At 34.6% G+C, this 18,477-nt stretch overlaps 1 protein-coding gene across 1 annotated transcript; it reads right to left on the minus strand.

Moving 5' to 3' along the window:
- Window positions 1-1,155: 1,155 nt before the first annotated feature.
- Window positions 1,156-12,131, minus strand: LOC127793063 (DNA mismatch repair protein MSH2). The gene is made up of 13 exons (XM_052323829.1): window positions 11,906-12,131; window positions 11,707-11,756; window positions 11,565-11,597; window positions 8,938-10,011; window positions 8,145-8,699; window positions 7,965-8,075; window positions 7,400-7,489; window positions 7,235-7,306; window positions 6,824-6,934; window positions 5,140-5,266; window positions 4,540-4,742; window positions 2,061-2,213; window positions 1,156-1,938 (listed from the first exon to the last, which is right to left on the minus strand). Exons 1-13 carry the CDS (start codon window positions 11,952-11,954, stop codon window positions 1,738-1,740), a joined length of 2,829 nt encoding a protein of 942 aa, XP_052179789.1. The 5' UTR covers window positions 11,955-12,131; the 3' UTR covers window positions 1,156-1,737.
- Window positions 12,132-18,477: the final 6,346 nt, after the last annotated feature.

Raw genomic sequence — 18,477 nt, forward strand, 5'->3', positions numbered from 1 at the left:
AAATGTTTGGGACTAAAAACTAAGTTACAATTTAAATTTGTTTGAATGTTGTAATTATATATACTGGTAGAATTTTTAGTATCCACCATCTTAATATTATATGTTTCACTTGTTTTAAATTTTATCATTAATTAGATGATGTCATGTTATATAATTCAATAATTTATATAAAATATTTAATAATATTACTGAAAATAATCTTTAACAAAATATTAAGATTCAGTAAAATATTTGAAAGTTAAATTACTGAAGCCTAAGAAAGTGACACTGAGTCCACTATCCTTATTATATACATATATGTATGTATATGGAGACAAATTATTGATTGCTAGTATTGATTAGAGATATTTCCTAGAATGCATGAATAGTATATAATATAATGGTTGAAAAATGAGGGCACCCACAGAAGATATTGAATGATATAAGCAAATAATTGGCAGCATATAGCTTGTTATCTGGAAGGAATATCATCATTGAGCAAGTCCACTCCACAAGCTGTACTTTTAATGCATCAAGGTAAAGGTATATTTTTTTTCCCAGTAGCTTTCATAACTTTGTCATTTCCTTTCATAATTATTTGGTGTTGGATAATCCACCACACACACATATTGTCATTGTCACCCATATTATATCTATTTTTTTTCAGATTCTGTTTATTATTGTGTTTCCTGGCTTAGCTCCACAGGAATTCCTCAACTGGAGGCCCATCAAAGCACCAAAGCAAGAAAATGAGATATTTTCTAACACTTGTGAATATGAAAAGAAAATTAGAAATTGGATGACCACATGATTTTAACTAATTGGATTCAAGCAATATACATTGTTTTATAGACTTAGTTTTCGTAGTAACAACAAAAGATCACAAGTTTAAAATTTGAAAATAATCTCTATGAAAAATACAAAATGTTAAAAAGTATAAAATCAACCCTCCCCATCATCATAGAACAAAAGAGTTTCGGGCATTGAAGTCGACCTTTTTTTATAAAAAAAAAAGAGATGAAAATGGTAAAGGAATTATGAGACAAAAGTGATGACGTAACAGAAGGCGCAGAGAATTATCCTTTAGAGTTGGGAATAAAGAAAAACTACTTGCATAATAGGGATAGACACAAGGCTATTGACAGAGTTCCTTGCAGTATTACAGACATAATCTCGAATCCCATAATGCAGTCCTCTTCCACTTTCCCTTCAAAGCAAATTATCAGATTGACATTAGATAAATCCATAATACAAGCATACTTCAATGGACAAAATATGTAAAAACTCACAATAGCAGCAGTGGGACTGAGAAGCCATTGTTTAAGACAATGGCTATGTTAAGATGTGAAACCTATACAAGAGGCATTCATTTCCCCCCCCCCCCCGACGGTTAACTTCCCATGTAAGACCATGCAGACCCAAAAAACAGAAAATTACCCAGTTCATTCTTTTCACGCCCATTGAGAACCTAGACGAGTACGTACGCAATCACCGGGTCCGTGTGCTGGAGCGAGAAACGGAAGAATTGGGGATGGATGAGAACTAGTCAATCTGAAGACTTCTCACAAAAGATGCCGAAAGGAGGCACAAGTAGAGAAGTTGGCAAGGTCTTGAGCTCCCCAAGAGCCTGCTTGAGAGTTAACCGTTGCCGGCCATCACATTTACAGCATCAAGGCTATGCAAACATCCAAATGTGGCAAGAGTAAAGGGCTTTTTGAGGGTAAAAGAATAAATGCTGAAGCCAGGGGGTGGGAGAAATTATAGGAATTGCTGAAGCCAGAGAGCGTTCACAGCATCCTTCTCTAAGTCATTCTTCAATTTATGCACCTGTTCCAATGCATCCTTCAAGTCCATGTTCTCTAGGGGCAATTCAGAAAAATCTCTCAAGAACTGGTGAGCCCGAGCAGCACCTCTTGATATATCATCAGGGTCATGCTCTCTCTTTCGTTTGGATCCAACCTGTAAGTCGCACTTAATAAATTAATAAATTGTCCAAACTCCAGAGTCATTGACAAAGAAATCTACATAATCCAAAACTTGATATCAAGCAAAATCATATCCCATACAAGAATAAAACATACCTCTTGTTTAGCATCACTTGAAATTAGAGTGATAGGTGAGAAATCTTCCAACTCTGCAGCCTTTTCTCTAGCAAGGCTTACAACACTTTGAGGGAAGTTTGCAAATTCAGCAACATGAATACCAAAACTTTGATCGCAAGCACCTGGTTCAACCTGGAAAAGTAAGACCAATATGAGAGGCTGTGGTTGACTTGATCAATCAATGTACATGGCCTTACATACAGACTAGCAATTCTATAAGACACATTTGGAGGAAATTATGCAAATTATTCGTTTTCAAATAAGAAGTGAATATAGTAACTTAATTCATGAACAGATGATACACTACTAATTTTCTTTAAGTATTTCATAATTTCACCTAGTCTGTAGGTAGTTGTAATAAGTGCAATAGTTTAGCAAAATGTAAATACAATCATATTTGAAAATATGAAGGGTTTTAGCATCCGTGATTGTACGCATTGCAATTATGAATTATTTGTTACACCACCAAATAGTTATGCATGTAAGACAATTGACATATGCTGGCACGAGTCTTGTTAGAAATAGACGTGCAAAACTGAAGGTCTCAATGGGCAACACTTGTTTTTCATTTTCTAGTTTTATTCTCAAATTTTTCGGAAAAAAAATGTTTGGCAACTGTCACACACACATCCAACCACCTACACTTACACTGCACATCCTATCTCCATCACATTCAATCAAACACACCACATCCCATCTCCATCACTACCATCTAACAAGCATAGAACAAGAGGATTTCAGAACACAAACATGTTGATATGACAGTTTTGAAAGGATAAGAGCCAAAATGGCAGGTAAGTAACTATAAATAGAGATATATTCATATATGCATATGAAAAAAATAATTCCATCTTATTTTTCATTACTATTTTATTACATCAAAATGGTAAAAAAGATTCTTGAGCACATGAGATAAGGCACAATTGATGATGAGGCCATGGCATGAAACACGCAGTCTCTTATTTCAAAATTCTAAAAATGTTAGTGAAATAAACTTTGCAGACATTTTAGCCCCCTCCCACATGCTCGCGCTAGGAATTAAAGCATGATACATTGTTTTGTTCAACCCACTCACTGCTTATCTCTCAGAATCACTCCCTTGCCATTTATTGCCACTCACCACAACACCTTGTTTTCAAAAGCACTACGCAAGGGCCTACAGAACTTAGCGCACAGTGAAAAACACATAAATGAAATAGTATAAACTTTTACAAGCATAAAAAATATCATCTATTAAAAAGAAATCATTAAAAAAACTAAATAAGAATGAGGCCTACAAATTTAACAAATGAGGAAATACCACTTTTCATTTATATTTTATACACATTTACAAGTTCATAAAATCATAAAAAAAGCACAAGGAAAAAATCATCCCTAATTTACATCTATCCCTGATCAATCAACCCCTAAACAATCAATCAACAATTCACAACTTACAGCAATCGGAAATTAATAATCAATCCCTAATTTACGACAATCAAAAATATATTAACAATCTCTAATTTACACCTAATTACATGTTTCCATCAATATTTTTGCTCGAGAAATACAGCCTCTTTTTGTTTAAATGTATATATGATTTTATCAGATCTTAAACAATTTTTTTTTAGTAAGGTTTCCATTCAAGCAGCCAGATCATTGCAAAAATTTAAACAAATCCAACCATTTATACTGTGATAAAAAAAAAAAGAAAAAGAAACCAAGTGTTTTTCTAAAGTGCGCCTTTTTGCGCTTCAAAGCTCAGGTAAAACTGCAACTTAAGTGTGCTTTAATTGTGCTCGGCTTCACACACAAAAATAGCATGCTGCCCTTTGAGCTGAAAGCACACCTTCTTAAACACTGCCACAACAGCCACTACAGGCCACCCAAAGTACTTTTTCTCTCATACAAAATAATTCAAAGCGAAGAGCATTGACTTACACACACACATATATATATATATTTTTTGTATTTATTGTGACTGAATGTACCAAAATGTTTCGGTCTTTGTTTTTTGTTTTCTCCTTTCCTTCGGCAAATTGGAAAGACAGTTCCTTTTCTCTGTATTAAGCAATTGAAACTAACCCACATTATTAAAGGTCATCCAAACTAAGTTTGTTAATATGGCAAAATGTTTATTGAAGCAAGCATTTTCTGAATTTGACTAAACGTCCAGTTTCTAAGTATGTATGTATGAATGTATGTTTCAAGTGCCAGCTTCTTGGTAAATCTGTATCTGTCTAAAATGTTGACTTCTTGGTGCTTAGGGCAAATAATACACCCAACAAGTTGGTTGCCATATCTTTATTCAAAGGAACTCAACAGCTGGCCAAACCTTTTTATTACATTTTCCAAGAAAATTTAGAATTAAGTAGGTGCCTAGAGGCAATTTCCCTGTTTGATATAGCGTATGAAAAGATAACAAGAACAAAGAAAAAGAAAATGAAAGCAGAACATGTCATTGAGATACTATACCTACCTTGTAAAGCATGGTCAGCTTGTGACTTGATGAGTCAATGTGTGCACTGACATGATAATTTGCAACACCAACAATTCTCCTTGAAGCAACCTCACGATCTACACTTTCATGAGCTAATGCAGTGAGTTCATGGAAATGGGTTGCAAACAAAGTTGGTGCTTTAATGATGTCAACAAGATGCTCGCAAATGGCCCAAGCCAAACCTAGTAAACAAACGCAACATATTCATTTTTCTGTATGTTCTGCATATAATTTCATCATACTTTAGGAGACATTCAAAGATAAGTTCAATTAGAGCAGTGAGGTATGGCCTAAGAGCAAGCAAATTCCATTGCAATAATATGCAAGTGGGACAAGCATGTGAAAATAAAACTCAAGCTCACATATATGCTCTTTCAAAATATAAAAACCACAGTAGGTGACTTATAGGTCATCCCGCAATTCTTTAGCAAACTCCCATTTAATTAGTCCATTTTCCCAATTTATCAAATTTTATTCTCACAACAATAACTCTAATGAGATAAGTGGATAGGGGAGTTAGAACTTTCTAGATCTCAAAGAGTGATATAGAAAATGACAAGCTTCAAGTATGAAACTAACCGAATCCATCATATGTTGATGTTCCACGTCCCAACTCATCAATTATTACCAGTGACTTGTCTGTGGCTCCTTTAAGAATTGAAGCAGTCTCGAGCATTTCTTGCATAAAGGTAGAAACTCCACGTAGCTATTTGAGAGAGAGAGTGGGAGAGTCATATTACAATAGCATACTAAACCATCAATTGCTTGCCTTGAATTCAGGTGATTATTGCTAGTTACATATTAAGGATATTTCTTGGTCAACTAGCATCTTGCTTAGTCTTGTCAAGATTCAATAACCGTTTTTCATAAGTAAGCAAACAATATAAAAACAGGAAAACATGTAACGATACAAGGGCAATATCCATGCTTTACAAGCACTGGATGGCTACCACTACCAGCAAGCAAGAGAGAAGGAAGCCACTCAAGCAAAGGATAAAGCCAAAACATGCAGGAATCATGCAACAAACAATATGCCTCGCAACACATGAGCCATCCTTAGCAGGTAGTGGTGCCTACTGAAGATTAGATGCACAAGATACAAATAAGAGGATTGGAACATGTGAGAGGAAGACTGCAAGAAACACCTGTGAGGTCAGTATATGAAATGGAAGAAATTTGTAACGAAAAAAGTAGAGGACGACAAAAGAAAACTCAACAGAAAACCATTAAACATAACATAGGACATAATGACCTTAGCATATTGCATGGATAGAAATGGTTGGAGAATTAGAATTCATGTGGCCTACCCACCCAATGAGGTTAAGGCATGTGATTGTTGCTGCAGTACATTTATTTTTAATATTTAAAATGTCAAAAATGTTTCTAACTGTTTCTATATAATAGAATATTAATACAAAAACAATGTAAACATTAACAAAAATACTCATTCGTTGTTGTTCTTACCATATGTGCTAATCTTTTCCAAAGTACTGCATCTGCCACATCCCTATTGTGTTATATTTTTCCCATATCTGTATCCATCTTAATCATCCACACAAATCATTTCAGGGGTGATTAACCCAAAGAAGCAACTTTATTCTTCTTTACCAAATAGGTGAGGGATATTGGTTACAATATACACTGTAAAATGTATATATATATATATATATATTGAATTACTTCAGATAAGAAAAAAATCATTAAGCTATTTTAGTAACATATCAAACTATTATGAGTTTACTAACACCCAAATTAAGATACATTACTTCATGCAGTTCAATTTTATTTTTCCTCTGATTTCAACAAAAAGTTAATATTTAGAGTTCATGGATGCAAAAGAAAAAGAGAAGAAAACATTTCTTAGCATCTCTCATGTGTAAAACATGTATTGGCATTTCCCAATCCAGAAGAGGCAAGAATAATGCAGGAATCGCATCACTTAAGTATATGCCAAATTAACGGTTATGAAGCATAAATAAGTAATTCCCAGTTCTTGCCCCTCAAAGCAAAGTAAGATGGTGAGATGAAAGTCTTTATGAACTCTATTATCCTATGAAGTGCTCTCACACTTAACTTGAGTCTCTCTGATCGACTTCTAAATGATGAAAAGTGAACAACTATAAGATGTAGAATAGAAATTAAATGAAAATAAATGATTTTCATGTTGAAATTCTCTTCTTAAAAAAACTTGCGAGGTGTTTTTCATTTCCCCCCTTCATTTGGTGTTCTTCAAATCCACCAAAACATGTCATCTGAGTCTAACCTGGCAGTCCCCTGCACCCACACGGGCAAATATGCAATCACGAACAGAAATGCTAGCTGTGTCACAAGGAACAAAACAGCCAACCTGTGCCATCAAGATGTTCACACCAACCTACATTTAGCAAGAAACAAACAGAAATATTGAACTGTCAATGAACCAAAAACAGTAACTCTAATAGTATAGGAAAATCTACTTTATCCTGTTGATCAAGGACAACCAGATGGGTTCTATGTCCAGCATGAATGAGCTAATATAGTGGCTTCTAATTTACTATATTCATTGAGTCTATTTTAAATAAACTCCATCAGACATCTCATATCCTATCCCGAGTTCAAGTGCTCAACGAGGTGGTTCCTTCAAAATTTTGGAAGAGTCACGAGCACAGGTGACTAGAGAATCAAGACAGGATACCTGTCTAATAAATGTGGATTTTCCACCCATATTGGGCCCTGTGATAATCTGGAACCAACTTTTTCCCCTAACCTGTGGCAAGGATAAATTAAGTAAGATTCAAGACATTTTAAATGAAATAAATACAGAGAGAGAGAGAGAGAGAGTTTTGCATCAAAGACTCACAAGTCTACAATCATTTGGTATAAAATTCACCCAATCTTGTGCCTCGACACAAGGATGTCTACTCCCTTCTAATATAATATCTCCAACATCCTGTCATGACCAACGATACAATAAGCATAACTACTGCATAGTAATTTTCTGGCATGATTGGAAAACATTATTGTTTACAATAGAGTGAGCAATTTGTACCAATGATACAATAAGCATAACTATTGCATGGTAATCTTTCTGGCATGATTGGAAAAACATTATTGTTTGCAATAGAGTGAGCAATTTGTACCAACGATACAATAAGCATAACTATTGCATGGTAATCTTTCTGGCATGATTGGAAAAACATTATTGTTTGCAATAGAGTGAGCAATTTGTACCAACGATACAATAAGCATAACTATTGCATGGTAATCTTTCTGGCATGATTGGAAAAACATTATTGTTTGCAATAGAGTGAGCAATTTGTACCAACGATACAATAAGCATAACTATTGCATGGTAATCTTTCTGGCATGATTGGAAAAACATTATTGTTTGCAATAGAGTGAGCAAATAACTTGCAAATCATTACCGACGGGGTAATCTCTGGCCTTGTGTAGGGACTGGGAGAGCTAGCAGCCAGATCAGCAAAACTGAGCAAGACATCCAATTCAGAAAGCAACGCAGCTAAAGACTCAAAAACCTGCAAGAAGTAGTTTTGATTAGTTGGAAATAATAGATAAAAAGTAAAATATCCAGTTAATATAACTACCTCAGAAAAAGTTGCAGCAGTTTGAACTACCCTGGCAACCAACTCCTTTTGACAACTCTTATAATTCTCAACAATCTCTTGGTATTGGTCCCCTAACCTCTTTAGCTTTGCATTTGTAAACTTCACCCCATCCTTCCGAGTTTCAAGAACAATGAAGTGGGTGTTGAGCTTTTTCCTAATCTTTGGTTCTTCCTTCTTTGTAATTCTGAAGACGTGTCCAAACTGTGTGCCCTTATCTAACTTGAGAGTCTTATCTACAGCCAAGTCAAGGTCATTAGCTGTTTGTTTGTGCAAATTATGTATTTGACTTTCCAATAATTCTTGCTCATTCTTGAGTTCAGATAATCTTGGGTCATAACTAGATGAAATCATGTACTCCCCATTTTCAAGTTGATCAAGGTCAACAGCAGCTTCCACAAGAGCAATGAACCTATTCAAGTGATTGTCATCAGTCAAGACATCCAGTTCATCCAGATACCTTAGCTTGACAAGTGCTGAAAACTGTCCATCATGCCCTTTCAATGCACTTTTAATGTATGGAAGTCTAATGCTTGACTGCAGCATAAGAAAAACATGAAATAAGTGAACTGGCAATTTTCTCCAAGAGAAATTTATCCGGACACCTTCATGAACATTTGAGGTGCATTCACCAGTATGATATCAGACATTCAGAATAAACTCTCAGAGAAAGATATAACATTGAGTGAAAACATGAATCATGCAGGGATTTTGGCAACTGAACCATTATAAAAAAATTAAATTTATTGAACCTTACAATAGAATGATAAAATACCTGATAAAGCTTTACTATGTGCTGTAAGTTAGCTCTACGCTTCTCAACAAAGCGCATCAATCGCTCAATGTCAGAAATTCGTTTCAAGTGCTGTCTCAACCCCTGGCGAAGAGCAGTATCCTCTACAAATGCTTGTACCAAATCTAACCTTGAGTTGATTTCATTCACATCTAACAATGGCTGTTTGAGCCACATGTGCAGTAATCTTTTACCCATCCCTGCAGTACAGGTTCTATTCATAAGACCAAACAAGCTATAATTTTTGTTTGCATCTGTTTTGCTCTCCACCACATTCAGAGCCCTCATTACAGCAGAATCTAACCTCATATAGCTGTGTAGATTATATTGTTGGATGCTATAATTTCCATAGTTGCTCTCATCAGCAAGTAATTCTGCATAGGACAGCAATGAACCCAAAGCCCCAGAAGCAACTTCAAAGCCAGATACTAAATCCCGAACTGGTTCAATAGAACCTTTCACAAGCCTACCAAGATCCTGCACTAAATCCCTTCCTTTAAACTCGCTTTTCTTTCTTTCCATTAGCATCACACCACATCTTGACAAAGCATCATGTAAAGGTTTACATTCAATGGATTTGGAACTGTCAAGGGGCAAAAGGCATTCCTTGCAACCAAGAGCAACTAAAGCTGACTCCACATTTGTGAAGTGGCTATCTTCAAGAAATTCAGCCAGACCTATTACTCTTTTAGTAAGGTTAACATAGCCCATTCCTACAGTGCACCCATTTTCACAGAAGTTGGGACTGAGGGCAACAATCACAGGAGAATCCTGCATATCATTGTTAGCAAACAAAATGTCTTCAAAACTGCCTAAATTTCCAGGGCTACCACGTTTTGTTAGTCTCCAATTTGACCCACTTCCTTCATACAGCTCTAGAGTATGGTCTGCTCTCTCCAAGAGAAGATCACGGGTAATGGTCTCAAACATATTTCTACTTACACTAACACTAGAAATAGCATCAGATCCACTACCCAGTTGCCGTAGAGCAGTAGTAGTATGGTAATAGGTCTTTGCAATGAAAGTTGCATTCTCGCCATGAGAGGTATAGTAATCCTGAGGGAATAACACCAAGTTTTAGCAATATAAAAGGAAAGCATTTAATCATCTTGTCTCCATGCATTTGTAACTTTGTGAGTGGAAAACCATATGATCCAAACAACAAAATATTGTTGGACAATTAATTCTATGGTACATGCCTGATGATACAACAATATTACATCAACAGAAATTAATACTAAGATACATGCTTGACGTTCACTATTACATCATCAAGTGTGTCTAGTTTGAGTGTCTTAATTATATGGGTTACATCAATTCCAACCCCTGGATCTTATGTAGAATGGAGTACAAGTATTGAAACTGCTCACCCTTGGGCATTAACTACAATAGATTGCTAAATAAAATTGATTACTTTTATCCAATATTCTGTTCTTAGTCCTCATGAACCTAAATGGAAATATTATTACATAGATAATACCATTGCTTTCTGTCAAGGCATTTTGTTTTGTTCAAATGGATAATTAGGATTGGGGGTAACTCAGTAAATGCATTTGAAGCTTCCAAAGGCAGCAGATATTGCGATATCCTTAAGCGATGTTTTGGCCAGACAGACTTATTTCATGATATTAATAGGATTCTATTAGTAGAATTGACAAACCTCGGGGGGGAGAACATAATTCTCAAGAGCCTAGAGGATCCAATGTAATAGTCAACAGAACTTGAGGAAAATGGATATGCGTTGTGCTATACTCAATGGCATCCTCACAACTGGACCATGCCAATTCCAGAATGGTGGAAGGAGAAACAAGGAATTTTTTAGTAAAATTGATAAAGGATCAATGATAGGCCCTTACCTCTTCGCATTCTTTTGGGATTAACACTCTAGAAGCATTCAAGAGAATCTTTCAGGGTATGATATTTGCAAAGAAATATAGTTTCAGATATGATGAAACAAGAGGAGTATCATCAAAGATAAGAGTTAAGAATATCCTATCTAATAGGATTAAGTTACTTAGGATAAATGAACTTTTTCATAATTACATTCTGAGATGAAATACAGCAGGATTTAATGGACAATTGGCTTTTGTTGATATCTTAAATCAAATATTCACAGAAGTGGAGAGATTGCAGAGGATATGGATTGGGCCAATAGAATTATAGGAGGATGGGGGGAATAGAAACGTGTATTAGGAGCTCTGAGTGATCGTGGGATCTGCATTAAGTTTGAAAGAAAACTTTGTATAAAACTTATTCATGGTACTGAATGAAGTGTGTGCAAATTACTATAGATGAAATAACAATGTTAAGATGGATTTTAAATTACAATAAAATAACCAACACAGAATTTTAGATAAGTACAAATGCCAAAGTTTTAAAATAAACAGCACTAAACGGTTTGACAAGGTTCGGTCGTGCGCATCATAAATCAATTAATCTAAATTTCAGCTATTTGGGTAAATACATACACTAACATTGATATTATATTTTATTTAGAGGAGGTGAATGCACACTGTATAATAACATAACAATCATCGCATCCACAACAAAATCACTATCTCTCACACACACAACAAACAGAGAGAAAGAGATAGATGAAGAGAGCTAACCCGGCGATCAAAGAACCGAACCACCTTAGCGTCCTACAAGCACAGCAAATCATCAGTCAAATACATTTTTTTTTCTTAACAATCCCAATTTAAAAAATAGAGACTCAAACCAACTGCAAATATACAGAAAGGGTTTGCTTACATGCGGTAGGGTTTTGAAGAACGAGAGAAACCCCTGAGCTTGCTTAGCATCTACAACAACAATCGAGACCCACGGTAAATCGAAAAAACAAAAACCGAAAACCCTAGTTCGTATCGTTACATTTTCAGCAATCAAAACCACGAAAGCAAACAAAAAACTCAAGAAAGGGTTTCACTCACTCCCCTTTTGGCATACATACCGAGTTTGAGCTCGGGAAGCTTGTTCTTTTCCAGCAAATCTCCCTCCATTTTGGGGCTTTAATCTGCAAGATACAGAGATGGATTCTAGGGTTTACGTTAAAAGTAAAGATTCAAGCGCTCCGAACACCTCGACACTACAGAATTATATACATCTTCCGATGGGTAATTGCTCCAATTTATACGAAGACGATTCTTCAGGCCGGCAATTGGCGGGAAGAAAATGGCGGGCACAGGGAAGGGCGTGGCGACTTTGTTCTTCCGATTTGGGCCTAAGATCCACAATGAAGGCCCATAAACTTTGGGCTTGTTAAAATTTGAATGGTGTGTCTCTCTCCCAAAAAAAATAAAAAATTGAATGATGTGGGCCCACATTGCTATTAATGTAACTTTAATTTAATTCTAATTCGATATAATTATTATACAGCCAATGGCATATTTTTGACTAAAATTTTATATATTTTTATTTGTGCAACTTTTTGTAATTTTCAAATATGTCATTAGATCGTGCAAAATTACTTATTTAAATATTTACCCAACAAATAATATGCACGCGCACTAATGTAGTAGTTTACTAGCATCTTCTTAGCTTTCCCCCTCTTTCTAACTATGTCTCCTCAACTTCATTTATTTTTTGACTTTATTTCTTTTCTTTCTAATGTCTTTTGTGTTTTGGGCTACGTCTCTTCCAATGTCTTCTCTCTCTAGCGTTTCTTTACCTTTCTCTTTCTCTTTGATTACATCATCTCAAATTCAATAACATTTTTGCTCTCCCTCTTTCTTTCTCTATCTATTAAAGAAAGAGGGAACTAGAGAAACTCAAGATGACATGTAGCTAGAGAAAGATAAGGAGTTAAAAAACTTCAAAAAGAAAATAGGAGCTAAAAAGATGCTAATGTAGAGAAAGAGAGAGTTGATAAGACATAAGAGAGAAAGGACTTTGGAGAGAAAGAATGAAAGAAAGAGATGGAACTGAAGAAATGCTAGAAAACTGTAATATCAACATACGTGAGTATCAATTGATAGCTAAGTGTTTAAATGAATGATTTAATTTACATGGTTCAGGAGCACGTTTAAAATCACAACAAAAATTAAGATTTCACAAAATATATATATATATATAAAAGTTTAGGGGTAAAAATATGCTATTGGCATTGTTGAACACAATGAATATTCAATGTAATTTATGAAATTGAATCTTTTTTATATTTAAATCTATCTTAAAATTGTTGAGTGTAATTTATTATTATTATTATTATAAATGACTTCTGATGCCGGTTGTTTTGACATATTGCATATTAATTTACTTAATCAACCAATTTATTTTAATTTTATTATATTTAAGTTTTTTTTTTTTTGGTAACAAGTTAAGGAATTGGAAAGACCCTCTATTTTATTTGTTTTCTTGTAATGAAAAAAAGGAATCAAATATAATATGATGGCAAGCTATAAATAGATATAGTTACAAAATGGGTAAATTACAAAAAAATATTAAATAAAAATAACTTTCACTTGGTCTTTAAATCTTGATTTAACATTTAAATGTAATCAAATGAGGTATTCATTCCATGTTTAATTTCACTTTAATTTTTAAATAAAGTGATTGCCATGCCATCATATCTCTCTCCTTTCTTTTACAAGATTAAAATGTTGTTGTTGGAGTTAACAAAAAAAAAAAAAAAAGAAATATAACTAAAAATCACTCAAAAAAGGTTAAAATATTGGTTTAAATAAACAAAAAAGTTATTGAAAAACTATGTTTGCATGGTAAATATGAGCACAATAACATCTAAGGGTGTTCAAATTCTTGTTCGAATTAGAAAATCGATCGGAAAGTGATGGATGCAGTCCATGTTTCACTTAGAGGTCTAGTCAGTTTTTGATTCAGGATTGATCTAAAATCGAAAATCAATTGCAATAATACATATAATATAAATTAAATTATTTAATATATAATATAATATGTTATTAAAATTATACGAATAAAAATTACTTTCGGTCTGAACTGCATTTGTTTTTTAGAGTTTGTGTTATGAATATTTTAACTATATATCATTCAATAAAGTGTATACAAATAGACATTTATTAAGGACATTTAAAACATTTTATACCCCAAACTATAAGAAATAACTATAGTCTAAATTGAAAGTAATCAACAACAAATTATAAAATTCTCCAGCTTATTACAAACACACACACACACACACACACGCATATATAATATAATATATATTATTAAAACTAGTGTTGAAATTTTATTTAGATGATATATATAAAAATTTTGTTTAGATTTAGAATTTTGTTCAGATTCTCAATCTAATTAGATTTGAACCTTTGCAAGGACACTTTTTTGGCATTAAAGGTAGTCTCCATGATCATATCTGGTCCACTGGAATGAGAAATTGAGCATCAAAGAAGCCACTATCACACAGTCTACCCTCCCATTTAAGGGTTTTTCCCCCCCTTTTCAAAGCCTAATTCAGGCTTTCAAAACCCATCTTCCTGAGATTAGTCAAATAAATAAATAAATAGTCCTATCTTCCTTAATTAATCAATTTTTCATCTCTTATGGAAGTTCCTTGTTAATGTCTGTGATTTGGTTGGTCAAGTACTAGTTCTATCTTTGCTCAGAATATATATATATATATATATCGGCGCTTAATTAATCAATGGGTATCATCATTGCTTAATCCATCAACCGAAGGTGATGCTGAGATATTGACACAAAAGGTAGAGTTTTAGGGTTAGGTATACGTATATATAGCTCACACATGATCAACAGAGAGGTGCAATACATTCCAAAACAGTGAAGAAGACTAGAGCTAGCGTGCCACGAGCTGTTCTACTGAATTGACTCGAGCAAATTAAATTGCATCTTAATTATTCATCAATTTGTACTCGGGCTTTATATATATATATATATATATATTTATACACGTATAGCCACGCTGGATTAAGTTATATGATTTGTTGCTTGTCACAGTCATTAATTAGCTTAATTATTATTTGGTGGTTAGTTGGAAGTTTAGTTTTCAAGAATAATGGTTGCCCTTTTACTGAAACAATCTAGGGCTTGTCCTAACATTGCTTGGTATCACACCATGCCACAAGAGAACAAAGGATAAGATAGTGCAAGGAAATCAACAAATGCTTTCTTCAGAATACTATGAAATGATTCAAAGGCTTTGGCTTTGGCAGGCAGGCAGCAGGCAATAGTACACCACTCCCTTTTCCTTTCTTACTTGTTCTTTTCCTCTCCATCCAAGGAGAAGGAAAACCAGTTTAGGGTTTATGATTTAATTAGGTAACCGAAAAGTCTCTTTTGTATCACCAGGGAAGATTAAACTTGATGGATCAATTAACATATATATACAAAGCAAATATATATACAGTATAAGGATTAATACATTTTTGGAGCACACAATTGGAGTAAGTAATTAGTGGCCCCCCACATGCAATTCATTAAACTAATGAGAATTTTTTCGATCACGCTTAGAATGATCCGAGGACAGTATAAGGAAATCATTATGGAAAAAGCAGGAATAATTAGGACAAGCAAAACAAAGCAAAGCTAGCTGCAGATGATGATTAATTTAATTTGCACACACTTATATATATATATATATAAATATATATATTTTTGGGGATAAAAAGGAGACATCTTTTCAGGTCCAACTCCAAGGCAGGCGTTTGGGTCCAATCAAGAACATCTTCAATTATAGAAACAACACATAGAAGAAACCAGCTCTAGAGCGAGCCAAACAGGTGCTATCCTAACATGGTACATATCATCTACCTACTGCACAAAATGGTGACATTTCTTGTCATTACAGAACTGCTTCATTGAGAAACCATTCCTGGAATGCTTTTTAAGCTGTAAAGTGTCTTAATTAGTACCCCTTTGAAGCGTATGTATATGTGCGCGCGTGTGTATATATATATATGTCGAATTTTACACAAAAAAAATAACAAAATGAAATAGAACTGTGAAATTAATCAAATCTAGGGTTCTAAGACTCAGAGCTGTAAGAGTAAAGTTTTTTCATCACATGTGTAATTATTTTTTTTCTTTTCGTTTTTCTAAACCAAATATTATTGGAATGAATTAATGCGAACTGATGCGAAGCATGTTACAGACATCTATGAAATAAATTGTAAAATTAAATCTTGAGTTCTGAAAAGAAAGAAAATGAAGGAAAAATCAAACTTAAAATAGGGAAGTGGCCTCTAACTCTTAAGTAACAATTTAGGACTATGAGTTGTGAAAAGAAAGAAAAATTAATGAAGTTATGTATGTTCTATGTATAAAAACTTATAATGGGCAATCAGATTCAAAAGTGAGGTTTTTACACATACATATCTATTCAGTCAGTTCTCATTTTTCTTGACTGATCAAATAAATAGATATGGATAAAAAAGGAGACAGTCAAACAGACATCTTTAAAAGAGTACTGCACTCTGCAAAAGGATAAATAAATAAAATAAATGGTACTGCAAAAATAAATCTTGGGAAAAGCTCCCCTTAATTAGGGGGCAAGTTCCACTGGGGAAGTGACCTTAACCTTAACGTTAGATATTTGTGGAAAGAGAGGAAAAAACAAAAGAAAGTTAAATTGCTTATCTTTGATGGGTAAATAAATAAATATACTGCAAAAATAAATATTGGGAAAAACTCCCATTAATTAGGGGTCAAGTTCCACTTTGAAAGTGGCCTTAACCTTAATGTTACACATTTGTGGAAAGAAAGGAAAATAGAAAGAAAGTTAAATTGCTTATCATTGATGGATAATCACTAATGAAATAGGAAAGATGAAGTTTTTGGCACAGATTTACACGAGGACAATTGAATTCCCCATTTCAATTTCGTGTGAAGGTACAGTACTGGAGACAAGAGAAGGGCTAAAAGCCTGAATGGGCAAAATTCAAAGTACCACTGCAAACACATAAAGTTACGGAACAAGAAATAATGAACAGGTCGTACCCAAATTTCTTACTCCCAGTGGAAACTGGGAATGGTTCATCCCCTAAGAAGCTGAAAGTTGAAGGAATATGTATATATATAGATAGAGAGAGAGAGAGATAGACGAAGAATCTGCAGTGGCAGGTTGAAAAACAGAAAGGAAAAGTAAGCATATAAATGGTAGTGGCAGAGATGAGAGATATAGCTTCTTGGATCGCCATTGATGGGCCATCAAAAGAAGGGAAGGGAAGGGAAGGGAAGGGAAGGGGCCTCTTTTGCATATATCAGCCGAAATGAAAGCACTTATTTTGGAGTTGAATGGTCTCATTGTCACCAACCTTTAAATGGGCTCTCTTTTGGCTTCATAATAACTCTCTATCTACTACTTCATGGTTATCTCATCCTTTCCCCTTTGACAGCAACCCCAGCAAAACCTCACCATTTGTGGTCCTCCTACTAAGCAAGTAAAGCCAGTCTAAACATGACAGCCTCTCTCTCTCAGCCATATAGAGAAAGAGAAGAAAGAAAAACCGGAGAGAGAGAGAGGTGTGGAATAAGGGGCGGCATGTAAAAATGGAAAGGAACATGTGAGGAGAGAGAGAGAGAAGTATATCAATGGTGGATTGGACTATTACTATATTGTCAAATAAAGATGAGTAGGCAGTATCATTGGCAGGAAGTGATTGGATAGGGATTCAAGCAGGTCTAGTGAATATCAATAGCAAGTACAAGCATATGCAACTCTTTCTTCAAAACGTCCATCTCTCTCACTCTGTGTGAGAGAGAGAGGTAAAGCTTTAAAGATGGAAAAGAAAAGATAAAACCGATAAGCATGCGTCAGGGAGAGAGAGAACCCAACAACGACATTCTCTCTCTCTCTCCATATAGACTCGGAATATATTGATTGATGCACATACATAGAGAGAGAGAGAGGAGAGAGAGCGCGGGTGGGGGGCTTCCTCTTTTTGGTGAAAGCGACATCGTCACCCCAGTCAAAGGATCAATTGCCTTACAGAGCAGGCCTCACTGTATAATGGCTCGAGAAAAATAATTGTCCTTGTCTAGGGTTAAAGGTGGCCACGTGGTGCCACAAAAGGTATGGTGTCACACGGGCAGCATCTCCCCAAGCCATCAAGCTACTAACCCTAAACCCACAAACTCCAAAATGGAATCCTGCAACTGTTTGATTTAACAGCGGAATAGGGAAAGGAAAATTCGGAAAAAAAAAAAAGCCACGACATCAACTATATCAACAATGTATCAAGTTTTTATTTTATTAAGTGAAACTGAGTATTTGAATTTTAATCTTCCAATCATTTGTATATATTTATGTATATGAACTCAATTTTTGTAAAATTATCATATGATTTACATCCTATTTAAGTGTTTCTGTGAAAAAAAAAAAGTTGAGTAGATGAGTTTCCCTGTCAATCTCTCACCTGCAACCATGTGAAGTGGCACTATACCATCAAGTGGCTTCCTATCCACTCACTTCTTACAATATCTCTGCCGCTTCCTTTCCCTTTCATGGTCCAACCACAGAGACCCAACTTTTGCTATAAAGGTGTAGATGTAGAAATTCATTGCTCTTTGTCCCCAATAAATTCCTCCTTT

This window comes from Diospyros lotus, unplaced genomic scaffold, assembly GCF_014633365.1.
Source record: "Diospyros lotus cultivar Yz01 unplaced genomic scaffold, ASM1463336v1 superscaf1, whole genome shotgun sequence".
Taxonomy (NCBI): Eukaryota; Viridiplantae; Streptophyta; class Magnoliopsida; order Ericales; family Ebenaceae; genus Diospyros; species Diospyros lotus.

What these genes read in the sequence shown, in the direction of transcription:
- LOC127793063 (XM_052323829.1), bottom strand. Translation starts at nt 11,954, where the DNA reads ATGGAGGGAGATTTGCTGGAAAAGAACAAGCTTCCCGAGCTCAAACTC. An exon ending in TGGGTGCAGGGGACTGCCAG is followed by an intron (nt 5,267 to 6,823) that starts GTTAGACTCAGA and finishes TCTCTCAAATAG; the next exon opens with CTACGTGGAGTTTCTACCTT. An exon ending in ATCAACATATGATGGATTCG is followed by an intron (nt 4,743 to 5,139) that starts GTTAGTTTCATA and finishes TTTGTTTACTAG; the next exon opens with GTTTGGCTTGGGCCATTTGC.